The sequence below is a fragment of the Alosa alosa genome, chromosome 8, assembly GCF_017589495.1.
Source record: "Alosa alosa isolate M-15738 ecotype Scorff River chromosome 8, AALO_Geno_1.1, whole genome shotgun sequence".
Lineage (NCBI taxonomy): Eukaryota > Metazoa > Chordata > Actinopteri > Clupeiformes > Clupeidae > Alosa > Alosa alosa.
In genome coordinates, this window is record NC_063196.1 from 310175 (window position 1) to 335353 (window position 25179).

General features: G+C 41.1%; 1 protein-coding gene across 6 annotated transcripts in view; it reads right to left on the minus strand.

Annotated features, from left to right (window-relative positions):
• Positions 1-25179, minus strand: part of enah (ENAH actin regulator) — a 237346-nt gene that overhangs the window by 86069 nt on the left and 126098 nt on the right. For 4 of the 6 annotated variants that reach the window (XM_048249978.1, XM_048249976.1, XM_048249977.1 and 1 more), the window contains 2 exons: positions 18056-18390; positions 3624-3731 (listed from right to left, as the gene is read on the minus strand). In XM_048249978.1, the coding sequence (XP_048105935.1) occupies positions 3624-3731; positions 18056-18390 (443 nt within the window). Of the gene's footprint in view, positions 1-3623; positions 4404-18055; positions 18391-25179 lie in introns of all 6 variants that reach the window. The other 2 variants (XM_048249973.1, XM_048249979.1) reach the window with 2 other exon arrangements.

Consider the following 25179-nt stretch of genomic DNA (forward strand, 5'->3'; position numbering starts at 1 on the left):
CCAAGAGTTCATACACACTAGTCTAACGTGACTAGCTGTAAACTCCGCTAGCAACTTTCCATGCATTCAGTGTAGTTTAGCTTAGTGTGCATGGAAAGTGCAATTCAGTCTAGCATGAAATGAATGTACATTTAGTTTAGCATTATGTTTATGCATTACCTTCGTATGGTCTACGTCTGTGAGTGTTTAGTGAGTCTCAGAATATTAATAAACTCGTTCTGTGCACCTGAACATTCCATGTCGCATGTCTCCCTTGCTAGTAGGGCTGACATTGATGGTACAGTATAACTAGATGTACTGCAGAGCGGTACAAAATATGACCGCCGCCCAGTCCAGCACATTTTTTCCACAAAAATAAATCACGCTGAAAGGCCTATATGATTCTAACTGTCTCACTAAATTGCATTATCCACACTCAATTCTCACTGGTATCTGCTAGACAACAACTACCAAAACATGATTAGTTCATAGATTTCACATATAAAATTCATTTTATACAACCCCACCCCCATCTTGCCTGTTCATAATTCTGAGAAATTCTTGAATTGTGTGCATGTGTGCATGTACACGTTTATGTTTATGTGTGTGGGTGTGTGTGTGTGTGTGTGTGTGTGTGTGTGCGTGCTTGTGCATGTGCATGCATGCGTACATATGTCTACTGTGTGAGTATGTGTCATACGTATGATGCTGTGAATGTATGTGTGTGCGTATCTGTTTATGCACATGGAATGGGTTAACATGACCCCTGGAGGCAAACATACGGAAAAAATTGGTCATCCTAGGCCCTACGGTTCTCAAGATATTCACAGAAAACTGTGTCTGCCCTACCCTCTTTTAGGGGGTCCAGTACAGCTGGGGGGCTACAGATCAAAATGAAAAACGATGGTTCCATGCTATCCATGTGGGGTTACATGCCCACCAAGTTTTCGTAGGTACCCGGTCTTTCAGTGTCCCGAATCCTTGTTGGTGTAACGGTCACTAAATGTACACATAAATTATTTTATTGTAAGGCCCCCATGAACGAAAGTTCAAAAAATCCTGGCATGCATTCGAGGGTGTCATAATGATCCTACACTTTCAATTTTGTGCAGTTTTGACCATGTCAGCCAGAGATATTGTGATGAAAACACCTAATTTTTGCTTTTTAATTTTTAACTAGGTGGCGCTATACATGAAATAAGTGGTAATGGGATGGGTTGACATGCCCCCTTAAGACCAACATACAAAAAAAAGGTGGACCTCCTAGGCCATACGGTTCTCAAGATATTCACAGAAAACTGTCTCCGGCCACCTACAGGTAACATAAATTAATTTTTTGTGTGGCCCCCCCATGAACGGAATTCCACGAAACGTGCCGTGCATTCAGAGGGTGTCATAATGATCCTACACTTCCAATTTTTTATTGTAGCCTTATTGGTCTTTCTATTAAAGATCTCCAGACCAGCGATTTACGCTTATCTGCTCCGCTGTTTACCATACACAAAAGCTGGTATTATGTTTCCTGAATCCTTACATTTAGGCATTCAAATGAAGTTTCTTTAAAAAGCATATACATTTTTCTCCATTTGCCTACCAGTGTATGATGCTTACATGAGGGAAACATTCCAAAACAATAGCACCCATATAGTTGCTGTTGTTTTGAGAAGTATTTCTCATGCAAGCATCATGCAACCATGCAAAAGCAATTAACTATTGTAATTATTATATCTTACATAAGTAAAGCAGTCCTCTGATGTGCATGTTTTTTACAAACTTTTTGTGAACAATGTAGTACTTTAAACATTGACTGCTTTGAAGTGAAAGTGCATGGATAACAATATCGCAAAATAATAATTGTGATAATGATAATCATCATGAGAATTTGATGGGGGTGGGGTACGTGTAGGTGGGCCCTATGACCCCAAAGTCTGCCTTGACCGGGCCTCAGGTCAAAGAAGATTGAGAAAGGCTGGTGTAGTGGATAAGGAGCTGGACTAGCATGCAGTAGCCTGAAAAGTTGTTAGTTTGATTCCCGGTTTTCACTGTTGTTTCAATTGCCTTTAATTTAATTGACATGTGTACGTCACTTGTCTGCTAAATGAATGAATGTGAATGTAATCTTTACAACTCACTTGAAAATGTGTTGAAAGGCATATAAAGTCCTTACTTTACATAAACTCACAAAATATCATTAACTAACCACTTGTAACTCCTGAGTTAATCATGAGTTATAGTATTAGGAAGTGGTTTATAAAATATATATCCTCACACTAACTAATCATTAGTGCATGTGTATGTGACAACTGTTAAATAATGGAAATGTTACTTTATCAAATATATTATTGCATAATTTATTAAGTATTAACAATAATTTATAAACATATTTTAGATATAGGCTTATTTATTATGAACAAACCATTTATAACTGTGTGTACAAATGCTTTATTTATGAGAATTAACATAGGAGCAATGCTTTATAAATGATGAACAGAATAGTTTGCAACTGGTTTATACTGGGAACATTATTTCATTTATAAGTGGTTGTTTCATGATTTAAGTTGAAATCATGTATTTACAAAAATATTTTTTGATAGGCTTATTCACTATGAACAAACCATTTATAACTGTGTGAACAAATGCTTTACTGATGATAAATTATGTATGAGCAATAAATTACTAATAATGAACAAACCATTAACTAATAAGTAACAAAGGCTTAATAAATGATGAATTGTATGTAGTTATTATAAAGTGTCACCGAATATTTTTTCCCAAAGAATTTTATAGTGAAAATGTAAGTTTCTGATAGAATGTCCCAACGATCAACCAAAGTTCAACAAACTATTAATTTGTCTGTTTTAATGATGGTTATGAAGTTACTTTTGGACATCAAGTGAACTGGTCCTTCTAAACTAAAATGATGCATATACACAGAAATTACACATGGGGATACCTCACAAAATTTGGATCAGGAAGAGTTGACAGTCCTGCCTGAGGGTAGACTGCAACATTCATAAAAGGTGAAGTAGACATGCAATGGCAAAAATGATGCACACAAAGCAAATGACACCAAGGTAAATTATGCACAGCTAACAAAATATTTTTTGCTGAAATGAATGAGGAAAAGGTGAAGTGAGGAAAAATGAATGAGGAAAAGGTGAAGTGCATAACTTACATAATGTTTTAAAGGAGATTTCTCAGACAATAAAATACTTCCTTAGATTATCATATTAAAATGAAAACCCCTATACACAGCAATTTATTGCAATATATAAAGGCATTCAGGACAAACTTTCAGATTTTGTAAGTATGACTGGGGTTAGCCAGACCTGATTTTAATATCAAGGCACTGTGAGGTTTTCATGAGGCGAGTAATCTCATGCCAAAGAGGTCAGAGACATTCAATATGCAACTAAAAAACAGCAAAACAGCCCCACAAAAACCAAACATAAAACTAAAGTTTGAAACTAATCTGGGATGACCCAATGAGAATATCCCATGGCTTGCCACAGTGAAGCACATAGCTAGGTTTAGCTCTAGCCTCACATAGATCTTAGCACAAAGAGGCAGCAAATGAAAAGTCGACCACTACCACCACCTTTAGTGGAGTAATGGAGACAGAGACAGACAGAAGAGGCCCTTACCCGGCTGACAGGGAACATCAGCAGGTGGACAGGCCGGCAGGTCTGGAGGAGTGGAGCAGGAGTCTCCAAGCACAGAGTTTACAGAGAGTTCAGCAGAGGCAGGGGAGGCTGCGGAAGGAGAGGGGACAATAGCAGGCAGGGGTGAGGGAGAGGACACATGAGGTGAGGTGGGTATGGGTGGGGATGGATGGCATGGAGAGAAGGGGAGGGGGGGTGGGGGTGGGGGAGTACAGGCCGATGGTGGGGGTTGCGCTAATATTGGTGAGGGTGCATGGAGCTTAGGTGAGGTTGTGTGGAGTTTAGGTGATGCTGGCTGGCCATTGGGTGGTGTAGGTGATGGAGGCTTCTGCATGAGAGAGCCAGGGGCTGGAATGGCAATGACTGGCCGTGGACCTGTGGCTTTTCCTGGTGGACTACTGATCATGACTGGAGGAGATGGGGGAAGGGGACTAAAGTTAGTAGCTGACCAGACAATGGACTTCTGTGCAGCTGGAGGGGCAGGGACAGAAGCTGGGAGAGAGTGTGTGGCTGGGGAAGCAGCCAGGGTTGGCTGTTTTCGGGGAACCGTGGCATAATGTGGCAGGACTGGGTGGAAAGCAGAACCCAGTGAGGTGGCAAACCGGGAGGCAGAATGACGGAGTGGAGGGGTGGGAGGCGTTGAACAGGAAGTCAAGGATGTGGGGGGAGGGTAGCTAGGAGTGGAAGAAGAGACAGGTGAGGAGGAGGAAGTAGTCTTGGAGTAATCAGGTGGTGGAGGAGTGTAGAGGGTGCTTTCAAATGCTGAGCACAGCAGATGACATGACAGGGGGGAATAAGCAGCCACCGTGCAGAGGTAAAGAAACAGACCAGACAGAAAGAGAGAAAAAGAAAGAAGAGAGAAAGGGGCAATGAAGCAAGACAACTAGCACATCAGGCTACATCACCATTTTGTGTTTTTGGATGTCACATAACACTATCATTAGTACTAAAGGTTAGCTTTTGAAACAAACCACAGACGCACTGTAAAAATGCATTGCCCTATAACTTCACTAATTGGTTTGGTCCAGAAAAAAAAATATTGCTCTGGAGTTATGCAACTAACAAAGGCTATACTATGTGCATCCAAAGCTCCCACACAGTGGAAAGAAAGAAAAAACACATTAAATGTTAAAATACCAACATCTCAACCAAGAAAAGGCCCATGCCATAACAATAACTGTCTTCATACATAAAAGATTAATATTAAACTTTGATGAGTTAATGTCATGATAAGGCATTTAGATAAGCACTTGGACACAATCTAGTTGCAGGGTTTATGCTTGAAAGCCGAGGTGCAATCTTGAAAAGTTTTCCAATATGAAAGCTGTTAAGTATAATCAGCAATTTCTGACAAAATATGACCGCCGCTCAGTCCTGTACATCCGTTCCGCGAAAATAAATCACACTTCAATTTGTCTCCATCTTTTACTCCATCCCCCACTCTTGAAACTTTTGTGTATGCTTGTTTGGCATGCCTGAGTGTGTGTGTGCGGCTGCACAGAAAGTAGCCTACTGGTGCTGAAAAGGTGAATAGATTGTAGAATTGTAGAAAGAAGATGTAGCATTGTTATAAAACCTTTAAAATCTCTAAACAATCACAAGTAGGGCAGTTCATCACAGTTCATCCATTGCAACTGGATTGATGAAAGGTCACTTACACCTGTAGGCTACATTGTATTTGGGAAAAGCAAAAGGTATCAGCATAATGTTATTTATTTATTTATAAACAAACACATCTCTGTGAGTTCCATGCCGTTTTCAACAGCTATCAAAAACAAAGGTCATTTTTGGATGGATGGATTTTTGTGAATGTTTCTTCTTCTACATAAGATTTTAGTCATCTTTAGTTCATGTAATACTTTATTGTCAATGCACAAATTAAGTAACAGTAGTCTGAAACGTTATTGTTAATGCACAAATTAAGTAACCGTAGTCTGAAACGAAATGCTGTTTTACATCTAACCAGTGGTGCAAATAACTGACAAGTCCAAATGGGCCTTGATGAAATGCGATTCATGTTCCCTTGCATTGTGTAACTGAGGTCCATGGCTAGTCTGGCATTTACCAGACCAAGCTCAATCTTTTAAGAAATCCAAAAATAAATAGCGTTCACCCAGCCTTGTCCATAGGCACCCGATACAGAAAAATGCAAAATGCAAAAATGCATCAGGGAGTTATGACAAAACTGTAACTAACAAACTAGATCCTAATAGAAAGCTGTTAGCTTCCCTACAGGTAGGCTTATAAGGTAGGCCTATTTACAACATAAATTGTCAATAGGCTATGCTGGCAACACAAATAAAATCTCCTTTGGAAACCAATGGCTTACGACTTACAGGATCAAGCGGACTTAAACTGCCATATCGTGGTGAAAAGTTGTAATAAAATTCACGCAGCTCCATGAGTCAATGAAAGCGCGAATGCAGTAGCCACTTCTAAATGGGACCCACTACACAGTAGCTTAAGGTGTGTTGCTAAAGCAGCCATAATGAAATGAAGATGTCATTGTTTGGATACTTCACACACACATGCTTTTTAATTTCACAGACTACAACTACCAAGCTGGAATCAAAGCACATCGATTCCCCTCTCACACCCTGCACGCACTTAAAACAAATAAACAGGCGTCTCAGTCTTACGCATGTATAGGCAAAACTGTATCAGACCGGTGTAACGTTGGTAAATCTTCCATTGCACAGAATGATTTTTGTAGCACGTGCAACAAATGACACTCGAAAGATACAATTACAGTGCTGCTATCAATTTGCTTGGTATAACAGCATTTATAGTTTTCTACAAATGCAATCAATCAAATTGGCCTCCATCACTCAACCAACGCTAACGGTAACATTACCTAGGTCCTTATTGATATTATAAGATGAACGTACCTGCAGTAAAAACCAAGCATGTCCGATAAATATCCTCAGATTTATTTCGGCTTCAAGAAGAAACGGGAACTAGATGTACCGCAGAGCGGTACAAAATATGACCGCCGCCCAGTCCAGCACATTTTTTCCACAAAAATAAATCACGCTGAAAGGCCTATATGATTCTGTCTCACTAAATTGCATTATCCACACTCAATTCTCACTGGTATCTGCTAGACAACAAGTACCAAAACATGATTAGTTCATAGATTTCACATGTAAAATTCATTTTATACAACCCCACCTCCATCTTGCCTGTTCATAATTCTGAGAAATACTTGATTGTTTGTGTTATGTTTATGTTATGTGTGTGGGTGTGTGTGTGTGTGAGTGTGTGTGTGTGTGTGTGTGCCTGCGTATGTGCCTGTGCATGCAAGCGTACATATGTCTACTGTGTGAGCATGTGTCATACGTATGATTACTGTGAATGTATGTGTGTGTGTGTGTGTGTGTGTGTGTATCTGTTTGTGCACATGTGTGCACATGAAATGGGTTAACATGACCCCTGGAGGCAAACATAATGAAAAAAAAATGGTCATCCTAGGCCCTACAGTTCTCAAGATATTCACAGAGAACTGTGTCTGCCCTACCCTCCTTCGGGGGTCCAGTCCAGCTGGGGGCTACAGATCAAAACGAAAAAATGACGGTTCCATGCTATCCATGTGGGGGTACATGCCCACCAAGTTTTGTGTACCCCAGTCTTTCAGTGTCCTGGGAATCCTTGTTGGTGTACGTCACTAAATGTACACATAAATGATTTTATTGTAAGGCCCCCCATGAACGAAAGTACACAAAACTTGGCATGCATTCGGAGGGTGTCATAATGATCCTACACTTTTAATTTCGTGCAGTTTTGACCTTGTCAGCCAGAGATATTGTGATGAAAACACCTAATTTTTTGCTTTTTAATTTTTTAACTAGGTGGCGCTATACATGAAATAAGTGGTAATGGGATGGGTTGACATGCCCCTTAAGACCAACATACAAAAAAAGGTGGACCTCCTAGGCTCTACGGTTCTCGAGATATTCACAGAAAACTGTCTCCGCCACCTACAGGCCAGTTGGTGTATAGTAACATAAATTAATTTATTGTGTGGCCCCCATGAACGGAATTCCACAAAACTTGGCGTGCATACAGAGGGTGTCATAATGATCTTACACTTCCAATTTCGTGCAGTTTTGACTATGTTAGGTCACAGATACCTTCAATTACAACACCTCATTTTACTTTTTGTGTTTAACTAGGTGGCGCCATACATGAAATGAGTGGTTATGGAATGGGTTGACATGGCCCCTTGAGATCAACATACAAAAAAAATGGTCCTCCTAAACCCTACGGTTTTCAAGATATTCACAGAAAACTGTGTCTGCCCTACCCCTCCTTTAGGGGTCCAGTCCAGCGGGGGCTACAGATCAAAACGAAAAACGATGGTTCCATGCTATCCATGTGGGGTTACATGCTCACCAAGTTTAGTGTACCCCGGTCTTTCAGTGTCCAAGATACCTTCAATTACAACACCTCATTTTTACTTTTTTGTGTTTAACTAGGTGGCTATACATGAAATGAGTGGTTATGGAATGGGTTGACATGGCCTTGAGATCAACATACAAAAAAAATGGTCCTCCTAAACCCTACGGTTTTCAAGATATTCACAGAAAACTGTGTCTGCCCTACCCTCCTTTAGGGGGGTCCAGTCCAGCGGGGGGGCTACAGATCAAAACGAAAAACGATGGTTCCATGCTATCCATGTGGGGTTACATGCTCACCAAGTTTCGTGTACCCCGGTCTTTCAGTGTCCCGGGAATCATTGACGGAAATTTGGGCATGCAAAAAAAAAAAAAAAAAAAATCTGACTAAACCTATATAACCGCCTCAGGCGCCCTTGGCGGTCCTCATAATTACATTTTATCGTCCTAGACAGGCCCCATAGGCGTCGTCTGAATGCAACACTGTTTGAGAAGTTAGTTGTGCTTAAAGGCATCAACTGAGGAGACACGACTAGCTAAGGTTACACACATTCCTTTACTCACACAAGGACAGCATAAGGAATTGAGTTCACAAGCTTATATTGCAACACTTAAGTTTACTATTTTCCTTTCTTTTTTCTCTTTTACAGTTTTTTTTCTAGACTTTAGATTTGTCTATGTTCTCTGACCTGTGAAATATTTCAGTGCTATGGTAACTTGACAAGATACCTCAAACAAGGACATTTCCAATTTTGCACATTTTAAATAAGAAATGATTGATAATGTCATAATAATTGCCTTCTAATTGGCTTAACTGATTGGATGGTATTAATGTGACAACCTGATTTTTTATTTTTATTATTTTTACTTAACTGTGGTAGTGATGTAGCCTGGATACCAGACTCTCTGACTTTGCAGAGAGTCTGGCCTAGATCCATAGGCAAATGTTTATTTCCGGGGAGGGCACAGTTTGAGGTTTAAAATCATTGGAGTTCCTTTGAACCGCTTTGAACCAATCACTAACAACCCGCGTTTCTCTGCATCACGCCCTTAACAAGCAAGCTTGCATCTTATCATTCAGCAAACAGACACGTTTCATCTGCGTAACTCTCGCCAAAATAACTCTCGCCAGGCTGTTTTAAATGAAGAGCAGCGGCTCGCTGCCGTGGTATAGAGCTGTCTCATATGACATAACTTTTGATTGAATGTTTCTTGAATGATGGTTTCGAATGGTCTCTTACGAGAACACTATCACTATGGTATGATATTAGCTCAAGCAAGAACACAGACATTCATGAGCAAGATATTAAACTAGCTTACGGAAACTAGCAGGCGAACGGTAGAAAGTTGTCTAACATACGTGCCGTGTAAATCAATCAGACCAGACACGATCAATGGTTACAACAATGGTAAAATCAGATAGTAAGGAACAGTGTTTATTTCTCGCTACATTTTGACAAATCTAAGAAAAACATGTCAAACTAATTATATTTTACCACAATCAGCAGCCACCTGTGTCATCTGCGATCTCTGTCACTGTCAGCTACTTCTGCCGCGGTGGGCGTGGTTTTCAGAGGCAGAGATCAACAAGTCTGTTGAGCAATACCCTAATTCATCTTCTCCCCTTTTCAACATATCAAAAATCTCTTCACAATATAGAGAATTGGGACACTTATCACTTAATGCACACCAACAATGAAATTAATCTGATGAATGGTCTTAAAGCAGTATAGTTACTATTCCTGTCGTCAGATGGTGGCGCTAGACCACACTGCCATTTTGTACGTCAATCAATGCATGGTGAATTTATGACTCATTTCCTGTTTACGTGATGAGATGTTTCAATTCATCATATCGCCATTTCCGCATATTACAACATATCAAAAAAAAGGTGTTGCTAGGTAAGTCTATTCATACTAAAAATAATCCCAAATATATTGTTTGATCTTAATATAAGATTAATAACACTTGGTTAAATTTTATTTTTTGCAGTGTAGCCTACGTTTCAAATTATGTTTTATGGTAAGGTAACATTCAAGTTAGATCTGCTGCATGAAGGAGAGTGAGAGGAAACCCGTATACTTGTATGTTTGATAAATACTGTAGGTCCATCTCATCTCAAGGTTTTAATGCCCAAAGGGAATATAAACTATAATTGAAGAGTTCAGATGCTAAACCCTCTAAATCTGTCTGACCACTTTTCTTTTAAATGAGCATATAAGTCAAGTCAAGTTAAGTCAATTTTATTTTTTAGCGCATTTAACATGCACAGAGTGACACACAAAGCGCTCCACAAACAAAGTAATAAAATAAATAAATAAGAAATTAAAATAAAGAAAAGTCTGTGTTAACTTAGTCCAACTCAGTCCAATGGCAATGACATGGCGCACAGCTGCGTCTCCAGACCAACCCGGAGGATCCAACATTAACATGGGCCTTCTGTAAATTATGTTAGTAGGCCTACTGGTAGACTGCAGTCTAGAGATCAATGGAAGCATAGAAGCTAACCGTCTGAAGTTATGGGCGATCCCGCAGATCAGCAACTCGGTGGACCCCCGACAGAGACAGCCTGATGCTCTGAGAGACTGCAGAGCTCCCCAACGTCAACGGTAGTTTTGAACGTTAGCAGCAGGCTAGTCTGCTCAATCGAGACTCCAGGCAAGGCAGATGGCAGCTCGCAGGTCAGCAGCAGCTCGGCGGTCGCGGCAGATCCCTAGCAGAGTAGGCCCAGGTCCAGCTGTCCCGATAAATCTCCTCGACCAGACAGTAAAGTGCAGCACCGCTCACGGATAGATGGATGAAGGAGGTCAGTCCAGGGCAAAAGGTAGTTCTAGCCATAGCAAGCTCCCAATGACAACGACATCAGCCGACTTGGAAGCAGTAAAAGGGACTAAGAATAACACGACAACTATCGAAACTAACATAAATAAAGAGAGAATACATTTAACTAGACAAATCAATATAAAAAATGAACATGACATTACAAAAAATTACGAACATTACATAAAAAACAAACAAAAACATGATGCCAGACGGAGCGGTGTGTCTCGCCAGTGTCCCCGTAACCTAACAACAATATAAATCAATAATATAGCTGCAAGCAGCAATGTGGGGGCCAAGCAAATAAGCAGAAGTTAGGATTGGACTGGACTAGACTAGACTAGACTAGACTAAACTAGGCTAGACTAGACTAGGCTAGACTAGACTAGACTAGACTAGACTAGACTAGACTGGACTGGATTGCATTAGATTGAATTGGACTGGATTAGATTGGATTGGATTGAACTGGACTGGACTGGATATGATTGGACTTGATTGGATTGGACTGGACTGGACTGGACTGTATTGGGATTGCAGAGATATGAGCCTACTTCATGTGATTGTTGATTGGATTGAATTTAATTGGACTGAATTGGATTGTATTGTACTGGACTGGATTGGATTGGACTGGACTGGACTGGACTGGATTGGGATTGCTGAGATATGAGCCTACTTCATGTGATTGTTGATTGGATTGGATTGGATTGAATTGGACTGGACTGGACTGGACTGGATTGAATTGGATTGGGATTGGACTGGACTGAATTGGACAGGACTGGATTGGAATGGACTGGATTGGATTGGGATTGCTGAGATATGAGCCTACTTCAAGTGATTGTTGATTGGATTGTATTGAATTAAACTGGATTGGGTTGGGATTGCTAAAATATGAGGCTACTTCTTGTGATTGTTGATCGGATTGGTTTGAATTGGAATGAATTGGATTGGGATTGGGTCTTGAGTCCATGTACAAAGTTTGGTTTCAATCCATGAAAGCATTAGTAAGATTTGAGCCTAATTCATGTCATAGTTCTCCCTAGTGGTCAAAAGACACCAAATGTATTGTAGCTATTCAGGATGTGTTCATGAGTCCACGTACCAAGTTTGAGGATGATACGACAAAGTATTGCTAATTATAGCGCCCCTAGTGGTCAAAGTACACCAAATGTATTGTGTGTCCTCAGGATGGGGTCCCAAGTCCATGTACCAAGTTTGGTTGTGGTACGTGAAAGCGTTGCGGAGATAGGAGCTAACTTCCTGTAACTCTTGCGCCCCCCTAGTGGTCAAAGGTCACCAAATTGATTGTGTGTCCTCAGGATGGGGTCCCAAGTCCATATACCAAGTTTGGTTTTGATATGTGAAAATGTTGCTGAGATATGAGCCTACTTCCTGTGATTATAGTGCCCCCATAGTGGTCAAAAGTCACAAAATGTATTGAGCCTTCTCCTAATTGGGTCCTGAGCCCATGTACGGAGTTCGGTTTTGATACGTGAAAGCTTGGCGGAGATAACAGTTCACTTCCTGTTTGGAGGCTTCGCCACCAATTTCGATTGGTCGTCACGGCTGACTTGTTTTGAATAAAGGTCCAAAAAGCAATGCATTTGTGAGGCATGGCCTGAAAATCATCTCTGCCAAGTTTCGTGAAAATTGGATGAAATTTGTGACCTGTGAAAACTTTCAAGTGTTTTTGATGAAATCCAATATGGCGGTCCAATCAATTATTTTATTTATGTCAAAAGTTTATATGTGTCAGCCTTAGGACTTCCCAAAATATTAAGAGAGATCACTAATATGTTTTAATTTCAAACACATCAACCCATAGAAGCCAAAACGTAGTTTTGTTAATTATAGCGCCACCTGTAGGTCAAAAGTCATCAAATTTATTGAGCCTCCTCCTAATTGGGTCCTGAGCCCATATACTGAGTTTGGTTTTGATATGTGAAAGCCTTGTCGAGATCTTAGTTCACTTTCTGTTTGGCGGTTTCTCCGCCAATTTTGATTGGTCGTGACTGGCGACTAGTCTTGAGTATGGGTGTCAAAGGTAATGCAATTATGAGACATCCAAGTTTCATGAAAATTGGATGAAGTTTGTGACCTATGAAAACGTTTAAATGTTTTTGATGAAATCCAATATGGCGGAGGTCCAATATGGCGGAAAGTAACGTAATAGGAGTCATTAAACTCAGGTCGGTCCAGGGGTTCCAACTATATATCGATGTTCAAAATTGGACATACGGTTCAAAAGTTAAGTGCATGGATGCAACGCCAACTTTGACCCATTGGTGGCGCTAGACTGCCTGGGATTCAGACTTGAAAATTGGTGAAATGGAATAAGGGAATGTATGGAATCAATGTGCCAAATTTCACAACTTTTTACTGTACGGTTCTATGGGCTGCCATAGACTTCAATGGCAGCGGAAAGATGTGTAAATATAGCTGCAAGCAGCAATGTGGGGGCCAAGCAGTTGAGCAGGAGTTGTCATGGCAACCCAATGTTGTTACATTATACACACACCCAATTAACGCCCCCGTCCCACACATACACATATACACGGATAAACCTCCTTTCCCACATATGCATACCTCACACATCACCAAATTTATTGTGCGTAGTCAGGTTGTAGTCACGAGTCCACATACCAAGTTTGGTGACGATACGAGAAAGTGTCACAAATTATAGCACCCCTAGTGGTCAAAGGTCGCAAAATTGATTGTGCATCCTCAGGATGTGGTCACAAGTCCATGAACCAAGTTTGGTTTTGTCAAAGCATTGCTGAGATATGACCTAATCATGTGTTACTCTAGCGCCGCCCTAGTGGATGAAGGTCACCAGATTGTTTGGTGAGGAAGGTGATTGGTCGTCACAGGCAACCGGTTTTGAATATTTCTCCAAAAAGCAATGCGTTTATGAGTCATGGTCTGACGATCATCTGCGTCAAGTTTCATGAAAATTGGAGAAACTTTGTGACCTTTGATGCCTTTTAAATGTTTTTGGTGAAATCCAATATGGCGGTTGAATCAATTATGTTGATGTCACATGTTGGCATGTGTCGGCCTAAGGACCTCTCAAAGTATTAATAGACGTCACTAATATGTTTTAATTCCAAACACATCACCCGTTACAGGACAAAACGTAATATTGCTAATTATAGCGCCACCTATAGGTCAAAAGTCATCAAATTTATTGAGCCTCCTCCTAATTGGGTCCTGAGGTCATATACTGAGTTTGGTGTTGATACGCGAAAGCCTTGGTGAGATCACTTCACTTCCTGTTTGGCGGCTTCGCTGCCAAACTTGATTGGTCACGACGGGCGACATGTTTTGAATATGGCTCCAAAAAGCAATGCATTTGTGAGTCATGGTCTGAAGATCATCTGCGTCAAGTTTTGTGAAAATCGGACAAACTTTATGACATTTGATGCCTTTTAAGTGTTTTTGATGAAATACAATATGGCGGAAGATCCAACATGGCGGAAATTGACGTCATGGGGTGCGTCGAGTTCGGTCTCATCCAAGGATTCCAAATATACCTTAATGTTCAAAAAGTGGTGTACGGTTGAAACATTAAGTGCATAGATGTAATAAAAAATTTGAAATGTTGGTGGCACTAGAGCACTCAAAGTGCAGACTTGAAACTTTGATAAATTAAAGATATGACTGAACCAAATCAAACCCTGCCCCACTCTTGCACGCAAGCTTTAGAATTAACTGGATGGAACTCGCTGTCATCAGTTTGACATCAAAAATAAAAGATTGATTGATTGCTGTGATTTCAATGCCCCCATAGAGGTCAAAGGTCACCAAATTATTTGTGCATCATCAGGATGAACCAGACGGTTCTATGGGCTGGCATTGACCTGCATTGCAGAATAATGCAGCAACTACAGGCCAAAATACATTTTTGCCAATTACAGAGCCCCCTAGAGGTCAAAGGTCACCAAATTTCTTGAGCGTCCTCCTGGTTGGTCCTGAGGACCATGTACTAAGTTTGGTTTTGATACATGAAAGCGTTGCTGAGATATGAGCTCACTTCCTATTTGGCGGCTTCGCCGCAAATTTCGATTGGCTGTTACAGGCGAACGCTTCTGTCAATTGTTCCAGAAAAAATACACTGATAAGGCATGATCTGAAGGTGGTCTCTGCCAATTTTGGTGAGGATCAGCTGAAATTTGTGACTTGTTACTTATTCATGTTTTTGATTAAATCCAATATGGCAGCCAAATAAATTATGTTAACATCACAAGTTGTCTTCTGTTGACCTAAGGACCTTCCACAGTATTGTCAGACACCACTAGTGCATTTTAATTCTAAGCACAACAGCAGCTACAGGCCAAAATGCATTTTTGCTAATTACAGTGCGCCCTAGAGGTCAAAGATCACCAGATTTTTTGAGTGCCCTACTGATTGGGTTATAAGTCCATGTACTAAGATTTGTTATGACAGATGAAAGGGTTGCTGAGATATGAGCTCACTTCCTGTTTGGCGGCTTCGCAAGATATTTCGCTTTTACTGTTACAGGCAAACGGTTTTAGTTCGAAGATGAAAATCGATAACTTTTTTGCGGCTTGGTCTGAAGATGTTATGTGCTAAGTTTCGTGAAAATCGGACAAACTATGTGAGGCGTGAAACTTTTTAAAGGTTTTTGAAAAAATCCAAAAATGGCGGAAAATCCATCATGGCGGAAATTGACGTCATAGGGTGCGTTGAACTCGGCTTGGTCCAAGGATTCCAACGATACCACATTATCGGCAATCGGGCATACGGGTCAAAAGTTACGTGCGTGAACGCACGTCCAAATTTGACCTGTTGGTGGCGCTAGAGCGCTGGATGTGCCGGCTTGAAGCTTGGTGAAATGAATTATTGGACTGTCCCCAATCAGTGTGCCAAATTTCACAACTTTTGACCAGTCGGTTCTATGGGCTGCCATAGACTTCAATGGCGGAAGCGTAATAATAATAGGGAAGAAAACATAGAATCACTATGGGTTGCCCTGCAGCTTCGCTGCTTGGCCCCCAATAAGAATACGTAGAATCACTATGGGTTGCCTCGCAGCTTCGCTGCTTGGCCCCCAATAATAAGAATACGTAGAATCACTATGGGTTGCCTCGCAGCTTCGCTGCTTGGCCTCCAATAATAATAAGAACAAATAGAATCACTATGGGTTGCCTCGCAGCTTCGCTGCTTGGCCCCCAATAAGAATACGTAGAATCACTATGGGTTGCCTCACAGCTTCGCTGCTTGGCCCCCAATAATAAGAAGAACAAATAGAATCACTATGGGTTGCCTCGCAGCTTCGCTGTTTGGCCACCAATAAGAACAAATAGAATCACTATGGGTTGCCTCGCAGCTTCGCTGCATGGCCCCCAATAATAATAAGAAAAGGTAGAATCACTAAGGGTTGCCTTGCCGCTTCGCTGCTTGGCCCCCAATAATAGGAATAGGTAGAATCACTAATGGTGCCTCGCAGCTTCGCTGCTTGGCCCCCAATAAGAACACATAGAATCACTATGGGTTGCCTCGCAGCTTCGCTGCTTGGCCCCCAATAAATATAGCTGCAAGCAGCAATGTGGGGGCCAAGCAGTTGAGCAGGAGTTGTCATGGCAACCCAGTGTTGCTACATTATACACACACCCAATTAACCCCCCCGTCCCACACACAGACATGTACACAGATCAACTTCCTCCCCCACACAACCCAATAGCTCCCCACACATAAGCACACCTCAAACATCACCAAATTTATTGTGCGTCCTCAGGTTGTAGTCACAAGTCCACATATCAAGTTTGGTGTCGATACAAGAAATTGTTGATAATTATAGCGCCCCTAGTGGTCAAAGCTCACTAAATACATTGTGTGTCTTCAGGATGTGTTCCCGAGTCCATGTACCAAGTTTGGTGTCGATGCGAGAAAGTTTTGCTAAAGTTTTGCAAATTTTATGACCTTTGATTCCTTTTAAGTGTTTTTGATTAAATCCAATATGGCGGAAGATCCAACGTGGCAGAAATTGACGTCATGGGGTGCGTTGAGTTTGGTCTCATCCAAGGATTCCAAGTATACCTCAATTTGTATGGTTGAAACTTTAAGCGCATAGATGTAATGCAAAATCTGACACATTGGGGCCGCTAGAGCACTTGACATGAAACTTAGTGAAATTAATCATATGACTATACCGAATCAATGTGCCAGATTTCCCAACTTTTTACTGTATGGTTCAATGGCAAATGAGCATTTCGTTATAATAATAATAATAACACATAGAATCACTATGGGTTGCCTCGCAGCTTCGCTGCTTGGCCCCCAATAATAAGAAAAGGTACAAACACTATGGGTTGCTGCGCAGCTTCGCTGCTTGGCCCCCAATAATAATAAGAAAAGGTAGAATCACTATGGGTTGCCGCGCAGCTTGGCCCCCAATAAATCGCTATAAACCTTCAGACCAGGAAGAGAGTGGTATTTAGTGGGTTTTAAATTATTTGATTAACTTATACTATGTGTGGAGAGAATCCACTCAACATCTTTCTCTCATTTTTGACGTAGGTGGCATTTAGAGGCTTTTGCATCTGAACCCTTCAAATAGATTCTGCGTTATTTGCTCTCTCTTCTTTTTTTTAGTAAGTGTTGTGAGAGGGGCTATTGAAAAAAACATCCAGGGATATAGCCCCAAATGCCCATACCTAACGACACCACTGCGTGTGTCAATCTTTGTATGAAGTCAGACCTGTGTTTACAGGGCAGAGCAGTCTGGCTAATGTAATGTAGTAACTATGGAACTCATGCACACAGGTAAGCAGCTCATGCTACAAAGCAACTAACTTTTTCTAGACCTGGCAGCTGCCCATCTGTCCTGGATAACAGGGCTTTGAGTTAAATGTAGCCATCTTGAGCATCACCCACACAATTAAAATGAAAAATGGATGCATGGGAGCAGATGAGGTACCATGGAGTAGCATCATGCTAACTCACATGCATCAAGCTTACAAGTTATAGTTAAACGCTGTAGCCTAAAATACTGTTGCTACAGAGGTTTAGGCAAAAAAGTGAGAACATCAGTAATCACTACATGAAAAATAGGTACTGCAAATAATGCAAAGGGATAAGGGTAAACTTGTAAACTTGTATGACCCATTAATTTGTTGACAGCTGTTCAGTAGTTCTATTGTACTGTGTAGGGTGTAGATCAAGAAACAAATAGAGACTCACCAGCATTAGACATGCGCCTGCCTCTTTCCCAGTCCATGTGTTCTTTGTCCAACTGCTCCTGCTCCCTGTCTTGCTTCTCCCTTTCCATCCTCTCTTGCTCTATCAATTCTTTCTCCAGCCGCTCACGCTCCAGCTGGTCTTGTTCCTGACGCTCTTGCTCTTGCCGTTCCTGGCGCTGACGCTCTGCACGTTCACGTTGTAACTGCTCCCTATCCACCCTGTCCCGCTCTAAACGTTCTCGTTCTTGCCGTTCTTGCTCCAGACGATCTCGCTCCTGCAACTCACGCTCCTGTTCCCGTTCCTGATCCTTCTGGCGCTGAAGGTCTTGCTGCTGCCTGAGGGAATCAGGTAAGAAAAAAAAACACATGGAAAAAAAGAGAATTGTATTTATGGAGGGGAGCATTGCGATGTTCCCTAAATTGGCAGTTGACGATGTGTACAGTAAAACATTGTGATGGACGATGATATCATCGGGGGCTTTGGTAAACACTAATTAATACCATATGTCTGTACAGAAATACTTTTTATAATTTTCTACATAAAAAATAAAAAATGTATTATTGATATACGGCCTGATGAAAGTGGACAGCTAAGAGAGACATACTGACCAGACTACCGAAGTTGTGTGGAAGATCTGCTCCAAGAAAATCGTTATGAAAGACGGATAGACAGTCAATCTGAACACTTACGTGCTGGGCCTAGCAAAAAAAGCTACTTAAGACTACTATCGTTGTCACTCATTTAAAATCTTCAGTAGTAGGCCTACGCTATGCGGCATCCCACGTTATCAGGCTACCGTCTATGCTGACTATGAGGGCGGCGGGAAGTGAAAGTAAAGGGCTGCGATTGCGCAGTCCAGGCTATAGGGCTAAGTAAAAAAAACTTTTACAGATAACGAATCCCGATTACTCCGCTACTGTCTGGGTCTTTTGCTAAATGCATGAAATTCAAGCCTTACAGTTAAAGACGGATAGGCTACCTTCTGATCCTGTAATTAACGAAAGAAGTGGTTTATTTTAACACAGAGGAGAAGGGCAGCATTTGGCTTCAGCTGTAGCCTCATAAAAAAAAATTTTGAGCTTAGAATGTCCTAGTCATAGCCTAACAATAATAATTCAATAGGACTATTTTCTGCTAAAACATTGCTACATATTTTACGTCAAATGTAAGCTATAGGCCTGCGAGACATGTAGGCTACAAAAAGACAATTACACATTCACGTCACAGTCAGGAATTATTTGAATAAGATGGTAGACTAATAAGTCTTTTATTTTATGAGACGGTAGACTACTACGTGATAACTGTTTGGCTGACAGCCTTTAAAGTAGGCTCAATTTCATTTCCAGGGAAAGGCTTTTTTATGTTTTAGCCTGTTACAGCAGGAATTAGTGACTGGCATGTGGGAGCGTGGCATCACGATGGTTGCTTCCCATCGTGATGTCTGTCAACCATCACGATGGACGATGATATTGTCCATAGGCAAAACCCTAATGTAGGTCTTTCGAGTGGTGTCATGTTGCTTGACAACGGTAAACGAAAAGGCTAGATTAGAACTATTTGTGTGGGCAGACGATGAACGAACAAAAAAATAAACGATAGAAAACACAATTCTGTATCTTAAAACTAAATTAGATGGCAATGGAACTGTTATAAAAGCAATATGACATTCGTGGTCATGAGGATGTGAAAGGATATCGCCACTGCTGTAATTGCCTCTGCCACTCTGACAAACACCATCAACTGTGAGAACTTATATAAAGAGATGTGTGCATCTCCTAATAATGTACAGTGAATTGTGAACAGTGAATGAATGCACAGGTGTCACCTGTGAATCCAACTGTCTCAGCTTCTAATGCATACAATCTGGTGCTCCCTAAAACTCCACATCCCGTAATTAACTTGTGCGCATGTGCAGTAGCCTTCTCCTTGCATCATTGATTCCTACAGGCACTGCTGTCAAGCATCCTCTTGCAGAAAGTTTACATTCTTGGTGTCTGGTTCGTCCAACCAACGACGACGAAACTGATGTTTTCCTACCACAACCAATGTAAGTTACAATTAATTTGTGTTTTTTATTCGAATGGAGTGTGTGAAGTCTGTTTAAAACGACTCGGCTAATCAAGTAAGCAAGCAAGCTGGCGTTAACTTCAAACTTGTAGCTTAGCAACATACTCGTAGATGCTACGTCTAGAGAGGATGTTAAGTTTACCTCTAGCTAGTTTGATAATATTGGTATTACGCCGAGTAAGTTCATAACTTGATTAAGCGATAACCGAGGATTCAGTAGGCAAGTTATATTACGTTAGCTAGACCTCGGGAATGTTTCTAGGTTCACGGTTGTGTGCAGTGGAGGCGGTAGCTAATAACCTGACCCTAGCCAGATAAATTTTGTTCCGCTTAGCTCCGCCTAGCTTCACTCACATCCATCTGGGACCTCTTCCATTGAGAGTGATTTCTGCAACCGATTTTATGGTACAGCCAATCAGGACGCAGGGCGGAAGTTTCATAGATGTGACATAGCGTAGAAGCGACTGTGAGACTGTTATCAGCGTCAAGGGTTGGCTTCGATGTGAGTGGTTGAAGTAGCACGTCCAGGGTGCGATTTGTAGGGGGGGATGGTTAGGATTCCCCCCCCTCTGGTTTTCCTATCCCTACCTCTGCTAAATTATTTTTATCGTCGGGGGGGGGGACAACATTTATCCCCCTCTGCCCTTCATATTGATTAATGCTACTTCATATAAGTAAAGCTGCAACAACGTGAGAACAGTCTAGTAGGCTAGCCTACATAATAATCTGACATCAGAAACGACTGGCCACCGCCAGCACTAATGCTGCTGACACAGTGGCTGCGTGATAACTTAATTTGGCCTTGATCGTGCAGGACATTTCAGAATGTCGAGTGTGTAATCCATCATAAATGGCTAGGTTCAATGGAAAAGTTAGCTGGACAAATGAAAGAAAACAAGAAGGATTCAGTGAAGCATAATAATGTTTTAGAACCTTCAAAATTAGAAAACTGATGCAACTGAAATGGAGGACAACTGCACGTAGAGTAGAACGTGGGCCTATTGTCCGAAGGAACTTACATTAAATGAGGAGATATTTGCTGAATGTCACAAAAAGTGTTACAGAAATTGCTTGGCATCGCTTATTCAATGGCTCTCTACAGAAACACCTGTAGTTTGCGGAGGACGAACGAGAAAGCACTCGTTTGATAAATCAGCCAGTAGTAGACAAATAACTTTTAGAAATAATCTGTACTGCAAAAACGAATGTTGGTGGGTATTTAAACTATCTAGCGGGTGTTTTAACAGCTGCAAGAAATAGAAGCTTCATGGTCTTTATGTTCTGGTTCGTAAATTATTTTCATAAAACTTGAAGTTGCCCTATAATTTTATTCTCCAAACTCTTCACTGCACTGTAGGCAATTAACTGACAGTATGATAGGCTATTTATTTTCTGTAGGCTACAATAAACACATTTATTTTTCAACTTTTGCAATATTACGACTTGGCTACTGAACGCGAAATCAGCAGGAGAGAGAATGCACGTAGCCTACGAGCGCAGCGCAATGTGTAGGCTATTTGGTTACCAACTAACACTGTTAGCCAATTCACTAACGTAAGACTTCAGTGCCATCATATACAACGTTTTTTTACACAACAAATACAGAAAGGATGGAGGCAGCAAAAGTAGAGAAGTCATTTCAGATGGGGCAAGAACAAGGTGAATTTGTATGCTTGTCAAAACGTAGTCCTACCCTGCATTAGAGGAGCTGATCATCATACCAAGCACACTCGCTGTTTAAAGTCATACACCACGGTAAACTAAAATGTTACAAAGGTGGCAAAAACAATATAGGGTATTATTAGCCATGACATTACTAGGCTATGAATCGTTCATTCATTTTTTTTTTGGGTGGGGGGGTTTACAAACTTATTCAAAATCATCCCCCCCTCTGGTTTTTACACAAATCGCACCCTGAGCACGTCAATAGATGACGGACAAGTGGCTTATTCAATCATATGCAAGCATTTTTTGATTAGGCCCAGCCTTCTGAAGCAACACTTCAATGGATTGGTTCCAGATGGATGAGTGGAGCTAGGCGGAGCGAAATTCATCTGGCTAGGGTCAGGTTAGGTAGCTAAGCACTTCACACTGAAATGGGCGGCCAACCGCTTTTCGTAGCGATAGCTGGGCTGACGAGGGAAATGGCAAACAATAACTGACTGAAACTTAGCCTTCGTTTTGAATTACGTTTGTATGAGTGGTAGGTTGTGCCGTAAAATTACTTGATTGTAGGCTTAGCTGTTAGTTTGTTTGTTCAGTTGAACATATTTATCTAACAGCTGTCTCCCCCCCCCCCCTTCTATTTCTGTTAGGTGCTGCTTCACTCTGCTACTGGAGGATCAGGCTGACTGCAACTGCTATGGATGGTAGGAAAACACAGTACACGTGAACTTCTAGATGAAGATTGAACACATGCACTTGCTTAAAGGAATTATCCGGAGTAAAATGCACTTTAGATCAATTTACGGATGATTGGGAGTACATACGTTGAGTTGACATCAAAATCATGTCATTCGAATGTGTTTTGAGAAAGTTCGATTTTACCGTTTTTAGTCAAAACTCATTAGCCTGGAAGTGACCAGGGCAAGTCATTTCGCCGCTACAAAACGCTATTTTTATACCTCCTCTACAGTTCCAAACAACATTACACTTACGTGGTAGTGAGTAGAGGGTCCCTAAAGCCAAACCGAAGTATCTCGAGGTCTTTATGTGGTCGGATAGAGAGTCCAGAATGAATTTCATCAAGCCAGTAGTGGAGTAACACGCTCTGGAAATTCACAATTTCGTCACCGTTTTTTTTTTTTTTAAAAAACATAGTTCAGTCCATACAACTTAATTTCAATTTCGAAAGAAATACTGGACTAGGTTTTTTTTTTTTTTTTTTTAAAAACGGCGACGAAATTGTGAATTTCCAGAGTGTGTTACTCAACACTCGGCAATCGACTCCTACGGACTTTCCCCTAAAAACGCCAGCTGCAGCAGCAACATTTCCGGAAAGGTACTGGCTTGATGAAATTCATTCTGGACTCTCTATCCGACCACATAAAGACCTCGGGATACTTCGGTTTGGCTTTAGGGACCCTCTACTAAACAAGACATATTCTTGTTTAGCCTAAACAAGACATACCTAGGCCTAGCCAAATTTATCCTGGCTGTAGATAAAGCAGGATATGGATTTCACAATATTTTGCCAGATTAGGCTAATAGTGGTTTACTGAGGTTTAATATCAATTGAAATACCACTGAAATCCCGTTGATCTTTAGTTTGGTTGTAATTTCAACATTGTTTCAATATTCATTTTAGTGGAAATACATGTACCATTAAAAACCTGTTGATCTGTAGTTAGAATTTCAACGTTGCTTCAATATTAATGAAGGGTGCAAAAGTGATGTAGAATAAATGTTGCAGAGCGACGTTGATTCAATGATTTTAATATTGACAAAGTAATGTTGATTTTAACATAGATTCAATGACTATCATCAACACCAACTGAAAGCCCAGTTTTGCAGGTAGTCTTGCATTGCATACAGTGGGCAGTGCTTCGACTTGTGCTTCGACTTGGCCAACTTCACTCGCGGTCCGCGCGTGGGATCACACGGTATCACGCGACTTTAATTTGTATTTTCCCAGTGTGACGCTGCAACAACCCAAACAACCGGTAGATGGCTCAAGTGAGCAGGGTGTCTCGTAAAAAGAAATGGAGCCTGGAAAACCCTACACAGACTTCACTACAAATTTTAATAATTTAATAGCCAGAAATATGCCTGCCTTGCCCTAATAAAGAAATATTTGGTTAACTGCGAGTGAATCCCGTTTGCAGCCGTAGAAGAAACGCAGGACAAATGAAACATTCTGGTTTTCTCCGAGTGCAACGATGATAAGACAGACATCATTTGGACAAAATATAGAGCATATTAACCTCCGTTGCTCAGCCAAATGCCTTCCTGTTACGTCCTGTTATCACGGAGTTACAGGCGATAAACGATTTTTGATGGTCACAATTTTACTTCATTAGCGGTTTATTTTTTTGATTATTAAAGAGTGTTTTTCATTTAAAGGTTTGACTTTGTGCTTATTCAGTAGAGCATTTAGTGCTCTTCCCAATCCCAGACGTTCACATTGCATGTTTGTTTGTAATGGATGCAACCCGCGAGATACGCTTTGTCAAAGGCGCCGATACCGCGGATGCTCAGGCCTCGGCACCCACTGAAAACATCGAGCACCCACGCTTGACAGCTTACAGTCCCGGCTAAATTTACATTCATTTAAAATCAAACATCGCAGTTTATGTTAAATTCAGCATCTCTCATAATGTGATTGGATATGTTGCTGTCAATTCCCTACTTCATATACTAACCACCAATGAGAGCGTCTCTCGTATGAAAATTCCTGACACTTCCCACCTGAAGAATTAACGCAAGGCTTGGTCAGATCATCAGCCCCGAATGTTTAAAATGTATATAGCCCTGAATATCATTTTAAAAGTAGTCTGACAAAGCTTATTGTTTTGTGACACAGCTAAACACTGGTACCTCATTGAACGTCTATAACATAGCCTAGGTGGTCGCAACTCACAAAAGTAAGCAGATAGAAAGAACTCACGCAAATCTAGCCTACAACACGCAGACAGCTTTATGCGCCCAGGGAGAGAGCTACACCGCGACTGTGCTTTATGGTTGTTGCCTTCTGATGGTATCTTGCTAATTCACTGAACTGCATTAGGTGACACAAATGGTATTGCCTTTATCTTATAACTCCTTGTCTGAGCGACTACCAGGCCTATGGTTTTTAAAAGTCAGATGTTCCCTGACAAAGACATTCGAAAATTAAGCATGTTTATTGACTTGAAAAATACACTAATTTTTGCAAACTCCCTTCATTCAACCCTTGAAGACATCGCGGTCTGGTGTGCTATGTAGATCGTTTCTCGTACCATATCATTTCTCAGAATTTAAGTCTACTAGGCCTACAATAACGTCATCACCAAATACATCTTTTATTTTTAGTTGATCAACCACAAAGAGTAGCATAGGCCTACTGTGCACAGTGCACT